At 35.4% G+C, this 22,611-nt stretch overlaps 1 protein-coding gene across 1 annotated transcript in view; it reads left to right on the forward strand.

Moving 5' to 3' along the window:
• BMPR1A (bone morphogenetic protein receptor type 1A) overlaps positions 1 to 22,611 on the forward strand; it is a 147,490-nt gene that overhangs the window by 108,078 nt on the left and 16,801 nt on the right. The window contains exons 3-7 of the mRNA XM_055425299.2: positions 5,482 to 5,701; positions 10,137 to 10,299; positions 12,082 to 12,184; positions 18,404 to 18,500; positions 18,780 to 18,879. Coding sequence (XP_055281274.1) covers positions 5,635 to 5,701; positions 10,137 to 10,299; positions 12,082 to 12,184; positions 18,404 to 18,500; positions 18,780 to 18,879 — 530 coding nt within the window. The 5' untranslated portion in view covers positions 5,482 to 5,634. The remainder of the gene's footprint in view (positions 1 to 5,481; positions 5,702 to 10,136; positions 10,300 to 12,081; positions 12,185 to 18,403; positions 18,501 to 18,779; positions 18,880 to 22,611) is intronic.

The raw sequence follows: 22,611 nt of genomic DNA on the forward strand, positions 1-22,611 counted from the left end.
AACACCAGCATCATTTAAAAATTTTGATCTTGTGGCATTTCAAATGTTATTTCCTTATCTTCTTAACATTGTATGATCAGATATTTTTAATTTTAATATAAAAATTCCAATTAACTATTCTAGGAATTTAAAAATACTTTTATTTCTAGGTATTAAGATTATAAAATACTCAGTTTCAGGAATGGTTGCAAAATAAGTTTACTTTTTTTGTTGTATTATGATTATAGAAAAAGTTAATATGCTGGGACAAATAAAGGGGAAGTCATCAGTATTTTTATTATTAATTACAACAGTAACAACTGATGTTTATTTACTGAATGCTTAATACTTAGATCCAAGGCTCTAACTCATTTGGGTTAGTAATACTGTTCCCATTTTGTGACTAAGGAAACTGAGGCCTAGATAGCTTGAATAACTTCCCGCAAAATTACATAGCAAATAAATAGTGGAGCTGATTTTTTAAACCAGTGGACAGACATTAGAATTTACTTTCTTCAGTTTGCCAGGATATTATGTGAAATAAGTGCCTTTATATAAACTGATATTATCTTTATGGACTCCATAGTTTAAAAAGGCAGATGTAACAGTGTATAGTGTGGAACTTGGGACAGTTTTTTCCCCCACAAAAAATAAACTTTACTTGCTGAGATCACTTAAATAACATATTTTGATTACTCCTTTGAAAGAAAGGTTAGTTATATTATCCAGTTAGTTCTCTGGGCATTGTGACTATTTATGGTATACCTTTTTTTTTTTTTCTTTTTTGGTTGCACCATGAGGCTTGTGGGATCTTAGTTCCCTGACCAGGATCCAACCCAGGCCCTTGGCAGTTAAAGCACAGAGTCCTAACCACTGGCCTATGAGGGAATTCCCTATTTATGTTATACTTCTATTGTTATACTCTGACTTAACTATGCTTTTCAGACTTGTGCCTTTTGGTTGACTGCTCAATAACTTACAGATTAGGCTTTTATTATTTCAACAAATTTCTCAGAATGACTGTATTATAGCAATGAATATTACTATATTAATGTATTATAGCAATGAATTATCTACTGATGCCCAGCAAATTACCAAAAATCTTAGCAGCTTAAAACATCCAACATTTATCATCATTTCATACATTTTCTAACCATTAGGAGTCTACCAAAGGCTTAGTTGGATGGTTCTAGTTTAAGGTCTCATAAATTGTAAAGATATCTGTGAAGCTGCAGTTACTGGAAAGCTTCCCTGGCACTGACCGATCCATGGCCAAGGTGGCTCACTCACATAATTGTTGGCAGGAGGCCCCAATTCTTGCCACAGGTGCCTCTCCATAAGGCTGTCTGGGTGTCCTTTTTACATGGCAGCTAGCTTCTTCCCTCAGAGTATTTCAAGAGTGAGTAGGGAGGAATCTGAAATGCCTAGACAAAATCTGTTGTTTCCATCTTATTTTAGTTTGTTCAGAAATGAGTCTTTAAGCCCACTGGGAATTCAAGAGAGGGAATTAGGCTTCATCTTTTGAAGACAGTGTCAGAGCATTTGTGGACATACTTTAGATCACCAGTTATTTATCTTTTGGTAGATTGGTGGGTTTGTTTTTTTTTTAACTGAAAAATATCACTATATTAATACTGTACATGACAGAGCCTGGACCATGAATTTATGTTATCAGTGAATGCCAAATAAATATACATGATGTTAATGCTTTTATTAATACAGTTTTTGAATGAACTTTGGTGTTCTGGCACTGTTTTCTCATTCTTAGAAGGCTGTCTCATACGGGACCATAGCTTTAAATATCTCTGTGCTGTTGACACAACAGATTTATATCTTCAGTCTCAGAAGTTTCCTTTAAGTTTCAGAACCAGATGCCCATTAGACATTCCCTTTGAGTAATTTCACGTGTCTAAAGTTGAACCGTTGATCTCTTCTTCCCACTCCTTTCAAAATCCGTTTGTCCCCATTTCAGTAATTGCTCATGCCAGAAACGTAGGGATTATTATTTTTTTTTGATTCCTCACTCTCCCTTACCCCCATATCTAATCCATTACCAAGGCCTGCTGAATCTGTTTGTGAAGTGTGTCTTGAATCCATCCATTGTAGCACTACTGCCATAATCTTAACCACCGTTGTCCCTCTCCCAAACTGCTACGATATCCTTCTTAGTGCTCTGTTTGCTTCTCCTTTTGTTCTCTCCAGTCCATTGCGTAGAAACCAGATAACTGCCTTCCCATCCCACGTAGGTTTCGTTTCAATCCCAAATCCACACATGATCTTGCCTGACCTGGTCCTTAACTTTTCTGCCTCTTCAGCCTCAGCTTTGACCATTTCAGAAACGTTGTTCTTCTTTGTTCTTCTTGGCCTCATAGTCTTTGTGCAGGCTGTTCTGGTGCCTCCAATCCCCACCCCCGCCAGCCTTGTTTCTTTTCTTGAGTAAATAATTCTTTTATTCATCAGATTACACCTGAAATGTCACTTTTCAGCATTGCTTCCCTTGACCTGTCTATCCTCTGGGACCGGGCACTTTTCTTTCTTTGCACTTTCCTCAAATTGTGATTATGTATCATTTGTATTGTCTTGTTTGATGTTTTAATTGTCTTATTGATTGTGAACTCCATGAAGGTTCAATCTGTTTTGCTCTGTCACTATGTTACTATTATATACAGAATTGTGTATATATAGGCACTTAATAAATGTTTGGGAAGTAAATTAAGAACACTGTTCACTCAGGACTTAAGAGTTAGAAGGAATCTGATGAATCATTTAATTGGTTTAGTCTTGTTTTCATCATTCCTGTCATGTCCCTGACTGAGGTGCATTCATACTTTATTCCTTTGATATTCTGTGAGCAAAGATTGCTGGTCCTTTCAGTTGTATCTCAAGTGTAGTCAATTTCTCTATCCTTTGCATTCTTGTCCTTTTCTAAACTATTTAAGAGTCCTGACCAGGTGGAATAAAGTAAGATGGTTACTCCTTTGACTATGGCAGTATTCTATCAGCGCTTGATTAGATTGTCTTCATTCTTAGCAGTTGGTCTTAAGCACTGATGCTTTTTGAGCTTGTAGTCAGCTAACACCTAACATTTTTCTTTTAAAGATTAAGGGCTTTCTTTGTTAGATTACAGTGAAGCTCTTGAAGCCATTTTACCCTTAGCCCTCTTTTAGCTAAAGCTGTTCTCCATACAAGTTGTTGGAGAGTTTTTAGTCTATAAAAATGTCTTACAGCTGGGATTATCATGGGTAGCACCTGCTACTTCCTGTGCAAGGTTTGCAAGTATGCTATAAACATGGTTGGGAAGAAGAAACTTTTTTTAAAGCACCTACTCTGTAGCAGGCTTTTCTAAATACTTTATGAAGTAATATACATAAAATATCCAGCGTGGCAACTTAGGGTAGCACTTAACACATGGACACTCAAATTAGATCTTGTTGATTAGAATTATGGCCCTACCTCTTACCAACTGTGTAATCTTTGATAAATTCCTTAGATTCCACTTGCCTTAGTTTCCTCATCTGTCAAATTATTATTTAAAATAATAAGCCTATCTTGTAAGATGGTTGTAATGGTTCTGTAAATTAATATATTCAAAGCATTCATAATAGTTCTGCTACATAGAGGTGAATATATGTTAGCTATTACCTCATTTAGTTCTCAGAATAATTGTGTTAATATAATTCCAATTTTACAGATGAGGAAACACATCCAGAGAGGTGAGGTTACTTCTTTAAGGCAGATTCAAGATTTAAACTTGTGCCAAGAGTGGTAGAGTTGCAGATGTTTGTGTGGAAGGAATCACACATGATCCCTTTCCTTTGAAAGGGACTGTAAGTGTACAGATGCCTAGGGTCTCATTGACTGCAGAATGCCTTGCCTGTACCTCTAATGAGACAAGACCACATATTCACTTACATAAACTGATGAAGAAGCAGTGACATGGAAAGATGGAATCAGTCATATCAATCAGTTTTCTGCCTGAGACTATGAGGTCCTTGAAGCAGAATCTGTCATATTTTTATTTGTAGCCCCTTGCATTAATGTGTAATACGAACTCAGAAAACACTGTTGGTGAATAAGTGAGTAAATTAAAAAATGTGTGAAGGTATAGGGAGAGAGTGAGAGCTATTAATAAGAAGAGAGGCAGGAATGATGCCAGGGTTTTTGGCACGGATGACTGGAGAGATGATGGCACCACCGTCCTCTGTGATAGCAGATGGAGGAGGAAGAGAAGGCATGTCTAGAGGAATGGGAAGAAAAGTTAATAAGTTTGATTTGGGCAGATGGAATGCAATCCTAGCCAAGTATTTAATAGGCATATAGAAATAAGGAGAGAGATCAGGGTTGGAAATATACTGGAAAATTCCTTTGAATTTGAATCATGGAAGAGGTATCCCTAGAATCACAATCCCATAATTTGAAGAAGTGAGTTTTCTCACTTCTTTAATATGTTAAAGTCATATTATAGATGTTATTCTGTAATAAATTTTAGACTTTACATCTTACTTTCTTAGCATTGTGTTGATGAAAAGCAGTTTAATGTCGTAGTAGAGAAGTGAGAAATTGCAGAGATTTTAGAATAAACATATATATAAAATGTAAAATATAAATGACATCTCTAAACCTTATTTCCTCAATTCTCAAAGTGCCTTTGGAGAGCCAGTTAGAGTGAAAAATTATTAGTTAAAATAGAAATCTTGATTTATTTATGGTAGAGTTCATGCCAGGGTAATTATTTTACAAATAAGACCATTTTCACTTAGGAATAGTTCAGGTTTAAGTCAGTAAAATCAGTTGCCTGGACCAGTAGAATGAGGGAGAAACAGAATCATATTCATTTTTATACACATTCACCTTTTTTTCTGTTAACTATTTAACAGTGGTCAAACCTTAATTGGTGAGGTTATGTTTCATGTCATCCATATTAAAAGCTCAATTTTCTCCTAATAAGTCAGATTTGTAATATTTTATGGAAATAATTTTATTTAAGATATATTTCTTATTGTTTTTCTTTTAATGATGAAGCACACTGAATATTTAAATGTTTTTCTAGATAGACTTTCTCTTCTATCTATGGAATAAATTATTAGAAGACTCAAAGTGTTTTATCACATCTACTAAGATTGAAAGATTAGTAATTGTTCACTGTTTTAAATTCAACTCTTCCTGCTTTATTCTTAATATATTTAGAAATTTTCTTAATGGTGTTAAAAGTGTTTTATTTAGAGCAACCAGAAAAGACTATTGAGATTATTAATGTTCTTATCTTTTTTTACATAAGGTTAATCTAAGGTCAGGAGAAGTGGCATCCTATTACTAAATTATTTAGGCTTTTGAATTGTAGTGCCTTTTTTTTTTTTTTTTAAACAAAGATAGCTTTAATCTTTGAAAATGTACTCTATTGTTTAAAGATATGTTTGGACATTTGTTTTCCTCTCTTGGTTTGTTGGAAACCTTCTAGAATTCAGTTATATTCATTTCCTTTTTAATATTTTTATCTTTCAGGAGTCAGGAAGAAAACAGTGGAAGTTGGAGTCATTGTTAAGTGATTGAGACTTTTTACAAGAAAATCTGATTGAATAAAAGTCTTTTAAATTAGTGACCATACAAGACCAGTTTTTAAAGGTAACACTGTACAGGAAACATTAAAATTGAACAATGACTCAGCTCTACATTTACATCAGGTTATTGGGAGCCTATCTGTTCGTCATTTCTCATGTTCAAGGTAAATTCATTTAAGCAATCTTATCTCTTTTTTTAGTCATTTATTTCTGTATATTAAAAAAAAACCACTCATTATTAGGACTGCTCTTTCAACTCACATCCTACTTTGAACAGTTAGGCCCAATATGCCAGTAGCTTTTAAGTATAGAGGCAAAGGATAGATACATGCTAAGTAATTTTTGAACTTTACTATGACAAAAACATTTCCAAGTCTATAATAAAATCTCAGCCTCTTTGAACCTATTCTGTTATCTGTAACATAGGCATTATGATATGCAACATCAGTTTTAGGAGGATTAAATGAGGTAAAATATGAAGTAAAGTAGCTGACTTAGTGCCTGACACATAGGATAATAGATACTCAGGACTAAGTTTTAAAATTCTCTCCTTTAAATTACAATAAGGAACAAACAGTTTTTTTTAAAAAGCATTGTTGTTAAGAGTTTAAAAACATACATATAATGTCTGCGTGTCAAATGTTAAAATTGAGTACTCAAAAGTTTTATTTATGACCAGTATTGTAATTCTACACTGTGCATTTACAGCATAGAACTCCCAAACAGGAAGTTATTGTGATGATTCTTAGGATCAAATGGGCTATATATTTACACATGAGCTTTTTCCTGTATGGTTTCATTAGGACAGTATTTTCAACTAAAGAGAGTGCTGTTTGACAAAATGGTTTCATAGAACTTACTGAACATCTTTATTCCTTTAAATTTATGTCTTTAAAGATTTTTCTTCATAATGTTTTGTTCACAGTGACAATATCTGCTGATAAGAATTATGATTAACAGCATAAATCTTTAAATTTTCATTTTAAAGAATGAATGTTACAATGAAATCTTAGCTTCTTTTGTATTTTGTCTTAGGTTTGGTACCCTTATTTTTCCATGCTTGAATATGAGAGTGCTCTTGCAAAAGCTGCTTTTTTGTGTAAAACATTACATTATTTGATAAAACATCTTTATTTTAATTCTGTTATTACATGCCTTGTTGATCAGTACCAATCAAAGCTGTCATAGTTTTAAGATGAGTTAAATTAATAGTAACATTAGTATAGCATTTGCTGCCTTACTCCCAGGTAATCACTATTTGGTATTAAATTTTTTTAATCTCCACAGTAAGATAAAAAATTCTCATTCCCCATCTTAAGTTGTTACATAATAAGCTTTTTTTTTTTTTGACCATGCCATGTGGCATGTGATACCTTAGTTTCCCAACCAGGGATCAAACCTGCTTTCCCTACAGTGAAAGGTCAGAGTCTTAACTACTAGACTACCAGGGAAGTCCCAATAAACTTTTATTAGATGAAATAAATTGGGTTTTAGTTAACAAATTCAAATGAAAAGTCTTAGCACTATATTTCTCTGAGGAAGAGCAAAATTTGTTACATTTCCTTTCAAAGAAGGTTAGTCTTTGATAACTATTATTTGCCTTCAAGTAATATTAAAATACTTGCTCTTAATGAAAAGAACTAAAACCAATGTGCAAAAATTATTTCTTAGAGATTACTACAGATTGCTAGAGTGGTGTTGCATATATAACCTGTAGCTTCAGCCCACCCCCCAACTTATAATTTTATGCTTTGTAAACACAGGACTTGTGGGTAGAAAGAAATTAGCATGGCAAGCCACTCCAGTACTCTTGCCTGGAAAATCCCATGGACAGAGGAGCCTGGTAGGCTGCAGTCTATGGGGTCGCGAAGAGTCGGACACGACTGAGCGTCTTCACTTGCACTTTTCACTTTCATGCATTGGAGAAGGAAATGGCAACCCACTCCAGTGTTCTTGCCTGGAGAATCCCAGGGACTGCGGAACCTGGTGGGCTGCCGTCTATGGGGTCGCACAGAGTCGGACACGACTGAAGCGACTTAGCAGCAGCAGCTGGAACTGACACAGGTCTTTATGTCTGGGCATGATGGAGGGGAAGTTCTATGAGTTGATGATGGAGACATCCACAGGGTCCAAATCCTGTGGGGTGTCAGTAGGCATGGTGAAGGAGGTTGAACTGTATTATGAGTGTATATGAAGCCATTTAACCACTTTAAGCAGATAAGTGATGAGATCAGATTTAGGTTTATAGGATAACTCTGGCTGCTATGTAGGAAACGGACTGGAGGGGGCAAAAACAGAGGTCGGGAGATCAATGTCGAGATTCTTTTATTTTGGAAGTGACATGATGCACCCAGGAAATGGCAGTGGAATTGGACCAAAATGAGAAAAAGTGAGATACATTTTGGAGGTTGACCCTGGGGAGGACCAGCTTTGTGGAGAAAAGTCAAACATTCCATTTTAGATGAGTTTGTTTTGAGAGACTTAAGTCAAGGCTGAAGGGATAAATCTAAAAACCATCAACAAAGAGATTTATTTAAACCATGGGAATAGGTGCTGTCACCTAGGGAGATTGAGGGGAGATTGTTTTCTTTGTACCTGCACCTGTACTTGGTGAAATTTTACAGCTTCCAGGTGTAGCTCAGGTTTCTTTGCTTTTGACACCCTGGAGTGAGTTTGTGTTATTAGCTCCTTCCTTTGTTTACAGAGCACCTTTGTATTATATTGTGCTCTGAATTGTATTTATTTATGTGCTTATCCCCTCCACACACATACATCTTTGCCTTCTTCCAAGTTTCTCAAGAACCAGATCAGTTTCCAGCATTCAGTAACTTGCCTGCACGTAGTTGGCCTCTAATTAGTTATTGTTTTGTTAATTAAATATTTGAGATAATATAAACCCCAGATACAAATTATTGCAATTAAAGTATTTTTAGCTCTTAAATTCATTGTTCTAGGAAGTTATGTGTATTAACCATCATGTAACTTTGAATTTTCCAGGTATTGGTGATCTTTTAGTATAATTTTTTTTTATATATATAATCTCTTAATTAGAAATTATTATCATCATTTTTTATAGATAAAAGCCTGAAGTTGAGAGAGTAACTTATCAGTTGAGATATTTAAGAGTTGAACTTTTGACTTCTTACTGTTATTTCAGTGCTATTTCTGCCATACTATACTGCTTTTTCTGTGTATCACTAGATTTTTGAAAAACCAGCTATGTGCACATATTATTTGCCATTTGGTCTCCATAGTCAAATTGATGCTTCCTTCTATAACTGTAATAGGATTTTAAAGCTGGTTAAGAGACCTCAGATGTGTTCTAGTCCTGTCGTCTCACTGAGTAAATGAAGCTTGAAGTGACATGGGTTGTCTGTAATCACCCAGCTCAATTAATGGTGCCGGGGCATAGTAGACCAGACTATAGGTTTCCTCGTTTCTTGCCCAGTAGATCTCTTCCCTTCTTGAAACTCTTCCCCCCGTCCCCACAACCCCACACACACACACACACCTTTTTTTTCCTGTTAATGTTAACATAAATGAAGTCTATGTTTTGTAGCGGTTTAAAGGATTAAGTAAGGATTATTAAACTTTAAGCCATGGAATCACTGAAATTTATTTAGCAGCACATTCTTTTCTGGTTATCCATGGGTATGTATGTTATTTTTTCTTTTTTCAGTAGTTCTCACCAGAATAGCTAAATTTTAAGTCAACTTCACATTATGCCTTGAATCACTCATTTAACATTTATAATGAGATACATACATAATTCTCAATATTTTATACCTGTTTGGCTCTACATTTTATTCTCTGGAGATCTACCCCCACAAGGAGTAACCTAGCTGATTTCACTGATTCAGAGGGAGGAATTACTAAAACGTTGCTTTAGCTCTATTCTGCTTTCAGTCTGAAAGAATCAGTATCAAATATGACAGTGTCATTTGAGGCTACGATACTCTAATGCAAGAACACAGTTCTGTTTCCATGCTCTAACTACTGCCCTACAAGTAACCTTCAGTTTCTGGCAGCACAGTCTGGATTTGAACCAATGACCTTGAGAATAAAAGGCACCAGATAATATGATTAGTCCGCAAACTCTCACAATTCCCTTACTTAAGCAATTAAAATCCAGAGCAAAATGCTTAGTAACTTCACTTTCACATAGAGATACCTACAAATAAAGGACTTACTTTTTTTAAGCTGGTCACAAATTTTGAACCAAAGTGTCTTTAAAAGGAACCATAATTTGTCAATTTTTTAATGATTGGAAATAATCTCACTCTTCTGAAACTGCCTTCCATTTTGTACTTTTCTTACAAGTTACAACCATTTTCTAACTTGTGCCATTCTTGTCTTTCACTAGTGCAAAAATTGTGACATAGTCATCTCCATATATCCTATGAGAGCTGAGATAGTTTTTCTGTACATTTTAGGCCGTTGATAAATATAATCATATAAATAAAGTTTATTTTTAATTAAAAGCACACAACTACAATTAATGCAATTAAGAAAGCATAGAAACTTCTCCTCACTAAAAAATTGGAATAAAAGAATTAGATTTTCAGGAATGGTTCATTACAATTTCATGTTTGAATACAGGGCAGAATCTAGACAGTATGCTCCATGGTACTGGGATGAAATCAGACTCCGATCAGAAAAAGTCAGAAAATGGAGTAACCTTAGCACCAGAGGATACCTTGCCTTTTTTAAAGTGCTATTGCTCAGGACACTGCCCAGATGATGCTATTAATAACACATGCATGTAAGTATTTTATGCTTCTTCTTAAAGTTATGAGAATAGGGTTGCATTTAGTGCTATTTTAAGAATCATTTACTTTGTCTAAATTTTTTTCTTTAACTTTATAAGGTGTCTCTCCAAAGAGCCAAAAGTGTCTTGTTCTTTATATAGGAAAATTTTATTAAGTGATTGATGGTTATTTTCTTAGAGTCACATTGTAATATAGCTTTTAAAAGAGGTAAAAGGAATCTGGTATTTGTCTTTCATTTTAGGTTTATTTAGTGATCTTTTTATTAGAAAGTTCTTGATGCTCATTATAGATAACTTAGAGATTATTAGAAAGAAACCTTGAAAATTCACATAAACCTTGTAATTCAAAATTGGTTGAAATATTTTACAGGTCTACAAGTCTGACATTGTGATAGTTGAATAATTTTATTTTCTTATAAGTGAACCCCCAGTCTAAATCTACTTTATATAACCACTGTAATTTTTCTACTTAATTTTATGTTAACTATTTAATATTTATATCTAACTCTGTTCCATATTCCTAGGGGACGATGAAGAATTGTCTTACTAGTCAAAAAAAAAAAAAATCCCTGAAGGACTCAGTCAGTTATCTTCCTGTTGTTAAGATACAGTAATCGATAACTTGTTTTGTACTTTCCTAATACTTTTATGCTCTTTGAATGTGAACAGATATATAGCCAAAAAGTATACATACAAAATATTGAAATTGTATGATAGTTCACCATATCTTAGATTTGTTGTTTGTTCTGGTAGCGGTTGACTTTACTGTAACAGACTGGTTGATCTGTGTTAGGAGGGTGTTCCCTATTATATTACCAGGTGACTTCCTGTCTGTAGTTCATCCTTGGTCCATATGAGCTATTTGTTAGAGGCTTGGGTAACCCAGAGTAAAACTTAGTGATCAGTTTTAACAGAATTTCATCCTGTCACACTTAACATTTTCGCATTTCAGAAAATGAAAAATTCTACGAAATTGTTTTAACGTTATGTAACAGTACACTTATCGATATGAATAATAAGGAGGGACACAAAAAAATCTTTTAGATATTTCTTCTACTCATTAAACCTTGAATATATTAGGAGAAAATTCTGGTGCTGTGATTCATGGGGTCGCAAAGAGTCAGTCACGACTGAGCGACTGAACTGAACTGAATACTATAATAACATTTAATTTAATACAAATACATTTATATACATTTCCTGAAAATTCAGCTATTCACAAGTTCTCCTTTTTTCCTTATCACATTAAATAAAAAGTGCCTCTCAGGGTCTTTGTTAGTCAGATCTTCCCAAATATACTTGCTTTGTCATTGAATCTGTTTTTATGGTTCACCGAGAAGTTTTTTTATTCATAATATTGTGTATAGTATGGGAATACAGAAAATCTTATGGATGAAAAGAGACAAAGTTATTTTTAAGTATATTTTTAAGCATTAAAGATTATCTACTTTATAATGTTTTATAGTTTTTCTATGGTCACATGACTATGATTAGCAAAGAAAAGTAGTATATAGTATTTCATATTTGGGGGGACTTGTTTAAAAGAAATCCTTTACTGCCTGACACTGGATTTTTATTCGACCTCTAGATTTTAGTTCAAATATGACAAATTTTATTTGCCTTAAAATGCATGTGGATTTGCCAGTAAATCACACTGAATGTAATTCTTATTCAAAACTAAAAGCCATCATTAACTGGCCACATTCAAACTGAGATTTAACTAGTACCTTCCGATCTGAAGTTGATCTTTTGTCTTTTTGGCTTTTTCTCTTGTAGAACTAATGGGCATTGCTTTGCCATCATAGAAGAAGATGACCAGGGAGAAACCACATTAGCTTCAGGGTGTATGAAATATGAAGGATCTGATTTTCAGTGCAAGGTAATATCTCATTTGAGGCCTATGAAATTAAGAAGGGAGGGTCCACAGGAAAACATTGACCCCACAAGGAGAAGTGTGCCTGGTCTGCATATGCTGTGTGTTCTAGGAACAAATATATTGGAGGAAGCTTAGCTCTTACTTCAGGTTATATGATTGTGTCAATTGAAATTACAGATTAAGTTTTAAATCATCTGTTTTTAAATTGTCAAGCCTATAAAAAATAATGCTGTCACACTTATTTGTACATTATAAAATGGACTAGAAAGACTTTAAATTGACGAGTAATAACCTTTATAACTCCCCGAGACAACTTAGAAATGTTAAGCCCTTGTAAAGAGATGTCAGTGGAGTTACTTTAACAGCACAGCAAAGAAGTCAGAGAATTAGTAATAGTTTATGAACATATTGATGGCTTTGGGTTATAAGCCTAATCTCTTCAAAATCTTGTATAATAATTTTGCCCCCAGTGATCTTTCCACTGTTTTTGAAAACTGCTCCAGAGAGAACTGTTTATTAACAAATTTAAGCCTCAACTATTTTAGAAAATTATTCAGATCAGTGAGAAATTCTCAGGATTGGTAGAAACGGTACGCACATGCACGAATGCACACATGCACACAGTTGCATACATTGCATCCTATTTTCTATTTGCTTCACCTCTAGCAATAAGGGGCTTATTACCTCCCAAGCCTACCTGTTTCATTTGTAGTAATGACCTGACCTTATCCTTAGAAAGTTTTTCCTCCGTATGACTGCACATCTCTCTTCCTTTGTACTTTTTGGATTATAGAGAGCAAATTAAATCCCTTTTTAACATGGTGGCCCTTTACTATGTGAAGAAATCTTTTCGTATTACTTTACTCTTCATACACTATAGCTTTTACCCAATGAAAATAATAGTTCAAAATAACTTCAACTACTCCTTATGTAGGATCAGCTTTAGAGTTACTCACTCTTCAGTTTCTTGGTGTAATATGCAGAATTGATTATGGTCTGGCGAGGAAAAACAAGCAAAGAGTTAGTAATTCCTTCTCCTGAATGCAGCAGAATTTCATGTTAGAGGTCTGTCATGCCTTACTCTTAAATAAGATACTGAGCTTTTTGTCAGCTGAAATCCCGGTATCTTTCACTCATGCTACCGCTCAGCCATCTCTCTTCTGTTCTTCATTAGTGCTGTGGGTTTCTTGACACAAATACCTAAATGAGAATGGAATGAATTTTGTTACATGGTTGTCACATAGTTGTCAAAATTAAATTTTGTTGTATTAAAATCAATCCTTTGCCCTTACCTGTCAGAATTCAGGAGATGCTGATTTGTTTTTGTCTCTTCCAGTTTTATTTGTCAACCACACTTCAGTATACTTTTTAATCACTTAAAAATGTTGACGAAAGACCTCTCTATGGTTAGAACACTGAGTTGGGCAGTAACAACCAGTGCCTCACAGGCCCCCTCAACTAGGCATGTCCCTAGTTTATGTACTGATTATGTAAACTAATCAGTATAGTTATTACGCTTGACAGTGTGTTCAGATGGACATGCTGCCTCTTAACTAGCTGTGGGACTTTGAGCAAGGAGCTTTACTCTCTTGTTTTCTTATTAGCAAAAGAATTCCTGTAAGGATCAAATAAGAGACAGCATATATGCAGAGTTTAGCGCAACTGATACATAGTAAGGACTTAATAAATGTTAGCTTTTACCGTGTTGATACTGAATTACACACTCAGGAGTGCACACTGACTGCAGCACATGAGGATCACTCGGTACATGGATAGTCAAGGGAGTCGGTTTACAGATCCTGAACTTCCATAGATCCTATTGCTTAATATTGATCTGCCTGAGACCAGAGCTTCTCAAACAGTTTCTCTGTTTCTTCCTTTTCACAATCAACCTTCTCACAGTTTCCTGATTAGTGGCCTGGAATGTAAATCCTCAAGTTCCCAAACGCTGTTATAATTTAAAATCTTGGTATCAGTGTGGGGAACATGGGGATAGCAAATATATTTGCATGTTTGGTAGTTCTTCATTTTTTGCTTTCAACCAAATTGTTTCATTTAAAATAACTTTTCATAGTAGGATTATTATAGATCTTTGTCATATGATTGGAAGGTCTTCAAAGAATTATGGGACAATGGTACAACAAATCCTTCCATTACCATTTTTTTGTTTATGTGGTCAAAAAATCTTAGTACTCACCCAAAAAGAGGAAAAGAGAAAAATAGGAACAAAGTTAAATGCCAGACTTTTCTCATTCTAGCAATAAGTAATTGTCCATGAATTTATGAACTAATTTTATTTAAGTCCTGTCCATCTCATACGTTTCCAATAAAATTTTCTTTTTATGTAAAGGTTATAATGTACATATAATTTTGATTAATTTTGTACTAATAATTGTGGTGATAAATCAAGCCAGAATAATTTTTTAAGACTTAAAGACATCCTGTCACAGGAAATAAAAGAGATTAATTTATATTTATATATGTTTATTTTTGAGGTGGAGAATTATATCTCATGATATATTACATTAGGGCAATGATTGTGGAATGTGTGCAAAGGAAATAGCATAAGGAGAAAAAGGAATACTATAAAATTTTCCGATTTGTCCATTTATTTTTCAAAATAGTGATAATGGGTATTGAATTGCTATTTTATTTAGATGTTCCTGAATAGATTTGAGTTATTTTAAATTTGCTTTAAAATGTGCAATAAGTAAGGTATTATCAATACATTCTTTGCACCTATTTATAATGAAAATTTTTAGATGTTAGCCTAAAAATATAGAGGGAATACATTGTGTTTCGGAATTCATTTAGAGGGGTTGTGGTTCATTCGCTAAGTCATGTCTGACTTTGCAGCCCCATGGACTGCAACACACCAGGCCTCCATGTTCCTCACTATCTCCCGGGGTTTGCCTCAGTTCACATCCACTGAGTTGGTGATTTAGGGGTTACACAGACAGAAATATTGACCACCACTTGGGTTACTTTCTGTGTATCTTGCTACATATCACTGTTAATTTACCTGGCACCTAACCTGAGCAGAGCAGCTCTTCTGCTGGCACCTAACCCTTTCCTCCCAATGCTTTCACATGCTGTCAGGTTTGGATCAAAACAGGTTCAAGTGATAATCACCATTTTTTGCCCAGGCCTTGATTTTTCCCTTACACCATCCAGTCTCTGTAGGTAAATCTAGCTTATTCGGTCTCTTCCTGTAGGATGAATTATTTCTTAGAAACCACACTGCCATTCCTTATAATTTGGTTTCAGTTACTTTCTCCTGTACCACTCCTCCTAACCTGCCACCCCCCATTCAAGTTCACTAAATAAGTTAGAATCTCCTCTATTTCATGAATGCCAAGTAAGTTTTTTCCCCCAAAAGAATTTTTATTGCCCACATAAAGTCAGAGATACAAATGGACTTAGGTGGGGCATGGCAATCGGGAGTGCAGGAATCAGAAAGGTTGTGTTGACCAACATCATAATCTAGACACACTTAACTTTTGCCTACCCAGATATATAGTTAATCTATGTAAGAAAGATATGAGTCTCATATTGCTTATTCTCAGCAAAGCCACATTGAGTCTTCCCAGAGATTGCAAGCATTTTTTACTTATTGTAGAATCTTGACTGGGATCCATGTCATGTTCACTAGAGGAAGAAGAATTAATTTCTTGAACATTTACTGTTTAATATGTTAAGTGCTTGGTACAGTTTATCTCATTTTCTCCCAATTATCCTGTAAGGTAGGTATTTTTTATCCTCTGTCTTACAGGAGAGGAAGCTAAAGCCCAGAGAGAAGTAAGTTCATTGCTCAGGGTCACAAAGTTAATAAATGGCAAGGATTTAAGCTATTTGCAGAATCCTTGTTTTCATAATACTATGCTGCCTCCAATCTGTTGTTGGCAGAGTCTTTCTTTCCCTTTTAAAAGTAATATAACATTTAGCTATCGAGTTTACAACACTCCTTGTTTCTAAAATCTTTGAATCGTACCTCTTTCAGCCCTCTTCCCAGTGCCCTCATCTTCCTGTAATAATAATTCATCTGGCTTTGTGTTGTGTTCTTCAGTCACTAAGTTATGTCCAACTCTTTGCAACCCCATGGACTATAGCATGCCAGGCGCCTCTATCCTCCACTATCTCCCCGAGTCTGTTCAAATCCATGTTCATTGAGTCGTTGATGCTATCTAACCATCTCATCCTCTACCACCCTCTTCTCATTCTGCCTTTAATTTTTCCCAGCATCAGGGTCTTTTCCAGTGAATTGGCTCTTTGCATCAAGTGGCCAAAGCATCAGAGCTTAGAAGATAGGAATTCAGACAGAACACAGAAACATTGTAGGGTCCCTGCATACTTCTGGGATACCAGACCCACTTACTGGCGTTTGGTCTGCCTTCTTCATACCTGTAATCATCCCTGATAGAGAAGACTGAAGCAAAACGAGAGTTAAGGAAATGTTTCTTTCCTTTGTCCTCCATTACCTGCTGTTTTATCAGCAATAGTGCATCTGTTGCTTGGTAGTCTTTCTTCTAGCACTGCTAAAAACCCTTTGCTGATTTTTCTTTACATTTTCTGTCCTGCAAGGCTAAGCTCATTTTGAACTTTAGCATACTGGGACTATTCTTGGATGCTTCACACTTCTTTTTATTCATTTTTAATTATGTACTCTTCATTCCATCCTTCATGTAACTTTTCTCTAGATCCAGGATTTTTTTTTTTCCCAGAGTCACTTGTGTAACTTCTGACATGTCTTCCTTTTCTCTTTTTATGATAATTAAAAGTAATAGTTTGTTAGAAAGTTTAAAATTCAGTTAAAGTGTAAAACTTGTGCTTTTGGAGGTTTCCAAATACTCTTGACCCATCTTCTCTTATGGGGACTCTCAAGACTCTTCTCTTATAGAATCCCATATAGATTCCCTTATGGAATCTCATATTCACCTTTTTTAAAAGGAATACCTGATTTTGCCAAGGTTTCCCCTTTCTGGCCCTCTGATATTTAAGACTAACATGGTTAATTTCTGCTTATATTCTTGCTACTTTTATAATGACAGACAGTTCCTTTCTGTTGCTGTTTTGGTCTAGAATGTCACTTCTTCCAGGCAGTGCTGAAATGTCACCATTGAAGTTAAGAACTTCTCAAATACTCTATTTTTGGTTAAATAAAACTTCACATATAATTGTTGACATCTGATCCCATGACTGCAGTCTTTCCCTGGGCTCATTTTCTGATCTTTTAGGGACACATATCTGGTTCAGTTCAGTTGCTCAGTCGTGTCCAACTCTTTGCGACCCCATGAATCACAGCACGCCAGGCCTGCCTGTCCATCACCAACTCCGGAGTTCACTCAAACTCATGTCCATCGAGTCGGTGATGCCATCCAGCCATCTCACTCTCTGTCGTCCCCTTCTCCTCCCGCCCCCAATCTTTCCCAGCATCAGAGTCTTTTCCAGTGAGTCAACTCGTCGCATGAGGTGGCCACAGTATTGGAGTTTCAGCTTTAGCATCAATCCCTCCAATGAACACCTAGGATTGATAGATCTCCTTTAGAATGAACTGGTTGGATCTCCTTGCAGTCTGGTTTAGTGGTCTCTAAAAACTATCAGAAGTACTGTTTCTATATTTTGCCCTTACCCTCACCACATAAACTTATTTTCTTCTGTATTAGGTTCATTAGTTTCAACATAGTTATTATATGCAAAATCATCTGTATCTTCTGCCTATTTGACTACCTTTTATAATATGCAATTTATTTGGTCTAGAACACACTCCACGTTTTATCTAGATCTTTAGTCTCATCCATCTAAGTCTTGGTACTACCATGAGTTTATATTTACCCTACTAATTTGCCATTGTAATGAAATGTATTACCCCATCTTTTATAAAAAAAGATCTCATGACTTTACTGTTTTATTAATAACAAATAGTAACATCTTAAGAAATGCCAAACTTTGGGTTAAAAATATATATAAACTTTTGTTTATTTGTAATTAAGTTATAGTCTAGTGTTCTCATATACCACATAATACATTCTTCTTCAGAAAAAAAAAATTTTAGAGTCTTCACAATACTATTTCACCACAGATTCAAATTTTTCTGTATCATTTTTCACACATAAACTTAGCAGGTCCTTTTCACTCACTGAATTAGAAATTGTATTTTATGAATATTTTTAAAATTATTTATCAATTTCATATATCAAATTATTTCTAATTTTCTTCCTTTAGGATTCACCAAAAGCCCAGCTACGCCGGACAATAGAATGTTGTCGGACCAACTTATGTAACCAGTATTTGCAACCTACACTGCCCCCTGTTGTTATAGGTAGGTTAGCAGAGAAAAGTGCTGCTGCTGCTGCTGCTGCTGCTAAGTCACTTCAGTCGTGTCCGACTCTGTGTGACCCCATAGACGGAACCGGGCTCCCCCTTCCCTGGGATTCTCCAGGCAAGAACACTGGAGAAAAGTGCAGTCATCATAAATCTCAGTAAACTATTTTCTGTGGTTTTAACAATAAGCAGGCTTTCTAGAGTTCAACACTACAAGTTATTTTTTCCTTTTAAGATGTAATAGAAAGATAATACATCTTTTTATTTCCATTGTCAGGTCCATTTTTCGATGGCAGCATTCGATGGCTGGCTTTGCTTATTTCTATGGCTGTCTGCATAATTGCTATGATCATTTTCTCCAGCTGCTTTTGTTACAAGTAAGATAATTATTTTGATGCAAAGTATTTTGTTGAACAGTAGATATAAACAGTTGTTCTTAAAGCCAGTAGGCAGAAACCATTGACAATGAATGTATTTCAGAAACCATTAATTTGTATTCTCTGGTTGTATTTCCTTTAATTAATGGTATTATAGTTTTCTTGAGTGAACAGAGGACCTTACTACCAGTCAGTTAATTGGATATATCATTGTACTTCTTGTTATGTTTATGAATACTTACGATTTCCTTATTTATTACCATTCTTTATTTATTTGGTGGTTCAGTTATTTGCATTTAGTCATGATTTCAGAAGACAGTTGCCAGAAGAGAAAAGTGATAAGAGGAGGGCATAAACTTTGTAATAAAGCATTATCTGACTGATACATGAGTAAACCGAGAGATCATTGGAACTGGTTACTAGACCTATAAGTAGACCCAAGTATTTAAAAAAAGTTAGTATGTGATAAAGGTAACATTTCAGATTACTGAGGAAAAGTTGGCTTATTCAGTAAATGGATTTGGGAGTAGATAGCTATATGGAGAAAAATTAAGTTGAGTCAATTCTGTACACCGAAATAAGTTTTAGCCAGATTTAGCCATACAGATATAAAATTTATATATACATATATATTTACATATATAAAGTGAAATGATTAAAATACTAGAACAAACCTTGGAATAGTTTTTAAACATAATCTGAATCTGATGCAAAACTTACAAACCAAAAAAAAAAACACCCTTAAAATTAAAAAAGAAAAGATTGATGGTATCAACTGCATAAAAATAAAACTTTACTATGTGGTGAAGTGAAGTCGCTCAGTCGTGTCCGACTCTTTGTGACCCCGTGGACTGTTGCCCACCAGGCTCCTCCGTCCATGGGATTCTCCAGGCAAGAATACTGGAGTGGGTTGCCATTTCCTTCTCTAGGGGATCTTCCCGACCCAGGGATCGAACCCAGGTCTCCCGTGTTGCAGGCAGGCACTTTAACCTCTGAGCCACCAGGAAAGCCCTGTGTGGTAGGTAGAAACCACTATAAATGGTCAGAAGACAGTCTAACAGTGAAAAGTATCCCCTGCTTATATTACAAAAAGCTAATTTCTCAAATATAAAGGGCTTCTATAAATCAAAAAGAAATTCTATAAATCAAAAAGAAAAAATATCAATTCAGTAATTAGGCCCCCAAAAACTGAACATATGGTTTGTTTGAGAAGAAATACATACGGCTCTTAAAAGAAAAAGATGACTCAAGAATACTCATAATATGAAAAATATAAGTTAAACTCATACTGAGGTATTATCTTTTACCTGTAACACTGGCAGAGATTCAGATGTTTGATAGCAGGTCTTTTAGATAGAGCATCCTTTTTAACTTTTGTTGCTTCCACTAAAACAGCAATAAAGAATTTTAAAATTTTTTGTTCAACTGGGACAGGGAGACAAGATGACAGCAAAAAGCTGTGGAATCTGTGAAGCTTATGGATGAGTATAGACCTAAAAAGTCTGAATCCCAAGCGAGAAATTGAGAAAGATAAACAGCAACCAATTTGTACCACAAAATTCCCCCAAGAAGTTCAGGAATTGGCAGTATTAGTTACCTACAGAAGTTAAGTTGAGGGTGGCAGGAAAACTGAGAGGACTGCCTGAAAGTCTGTTATTAGAAGGTCAGATGCTATGTTGGTTGTACAATACTATATTAAGAAATCGCTCCCAAACTTAGTGACTTGAAACGGCAGTCATTACCGCTCATTGTTTCTGTGGGTCAGGACTTCAGGAGTGACTTGACTGGGTGGCTCAGAATCTTTCATGACATTCAGTCATGTATCGGCATATGCTGCACTCAGCCTGGAGGCTTGACTGGAACTTGTAGATCCTCTTCGAAGGCTCGCAAATTGGCAGGAGATCTTAGTTCCTCTGATATGAACCTCTCTACAGAGCTGCCTGTATGAGCTTACTCACAGCAGGAAGGCTGGCTTCCCATACAGAGTGAGTGGTCCAGAGACCAAGGTGAAAGATGCATGCTGTATGTGATCTACACTCAGAAGTCACACCATCTCTTTTGCCATCCATATGCTATTGGTCACCCAGGTCAGCCCTAGTGCTTTATGGAAGGGAATCAAACAAGGACAGGTGTACCAGGAGGTGAGAAATTTTGTGGGCCATTTTGGTTGCCAGATACCACTGATGTTGAGATCCCTGTTCTTATTCTGAATGATCACGTGACCTTGATCATGAACAAAAGGCTAGAATTGTTGTCTCGGGGAAAGAGCAAAAATGTTTTCATCTGTGGTGTCCAATTACTGAGGATGAGGTAAATGGTATAGTGAAAATAAGGAGGTAAAGTGAATGTTTACATACTAATCTGTGGGCTCCTCAGCCGTCCAGAACTGTGCTAGCCGAGCTTGTTCCCTCTAGATAATATATAAGAAGATTATTCTTAGGGAACATCCATCTGGCCCAAGACAAAAAGACCTAAATATTCTGCCTCCAGTAAGCCCAGTGAAATGGCCCAAGCAGATTATCTTACAGTGAAACCTGTAATCAGTAAGCCCCATTCACGTACTGAGAGCTGCCAGTCAGGCCGTGAAGGACACTGTTCCCTGAGAAACAGGAAACAAATGAGGTGAATCTTGTTATTGCCCAGCTTACTCCCTGAAAAGAACTTCTGATTGCAGGACACAGGAAGAACATGTGCAGCCCAGCAGGCACTCTGAGTCGAGGAGATATAGCTGAGAGTCTGGGGAGAGAGCAGAAGCTGTAGTTCAGAGGTGCAGAGTGCTGGAAAGGAGAGAGTTTCCATAGAGAAGGAACTCTGTAGACGTCTTCAGAATGGTCCCACAGAATATTCAGCTGATCTTGGTCAGTGATTTCAAGTGAGAAAACCACCTAAGGCTGAGAAAGATCACCTGCAAAGATCGAAGGAAACAGTATTCAGTGCTCACACAAGGCTGTGAATAGTGTCTCTTCTCACCAGCTATGTGTCTTGAAAACCTCATAATTCACGGGGCTTTGGTTATAGCACTCAGAAGGGTCTTGCTTCAGTATTGGAGAATAATTAGCCAGCTGTCTGACTTGGGGCAAATGGTGAGTCCTGTGCCTATGGTTTCCTCTTTTGTAAAAAGGAAACACTACAACTTATCTCAGGAGTTTAAAAAAGTTGAAGTAAGTCACAGAACAGTGCCTGATACACTAAACATCAATAAAAATGAGCTGTTTTTTTTTTTAACATGTATCAGCATAGATAAATATGTAATACATAAGGAGTTTTTGTATACAAGATGTAAAATAGTAATACAACATATGCCATTTATAGAAATTAGTATCCAGAGGAAAAATTTTGTGTGTGAGTATATACTTTTTATGGTAAAGGTATAAATACATAGATAGGAAGGCTATAGCCACCTTCAAGACAGTGTTTGTCTCTTAGAATTAAAAGAATAAAATGAAATTATCAGGGAAATTTGAAATATTTTAATGTTTATTTATTTAAAATATATCATAAAAATTATAGCTTAATATTTATTAAATGGTTTACACATGGGTGCTAATTAATGTCTGCTGTTTAAATGTTTGAAACATCTCATAATTTGAAGTTTTTTTCAAAAACCTTTAAAAATATCAGAATGAACTTGTTTGACTTCTTTTCCATAAACTCCTTTTCCCTTTTTAAAAATAGTAGTATATTTATTGTTCATTATGATGTAAAACTACGTTTATAAATTCAAATGAAAAA

Source organism: Moschus berezovskii, chromosome 12 (assembly GCF_049115385.1).
Source record: "Moschus berezovskii isolate FMDL1 chromosome 12, NW_MosBer_1.0, whole genome shotgun sequence".
Taxonomy (NCBI): domain Eukaryota; kingdom Metazoa; phylum Chordata; class Mammalia; order Artiodactyla; family Moschidae; genus Moschus; species Moschus berezovskii.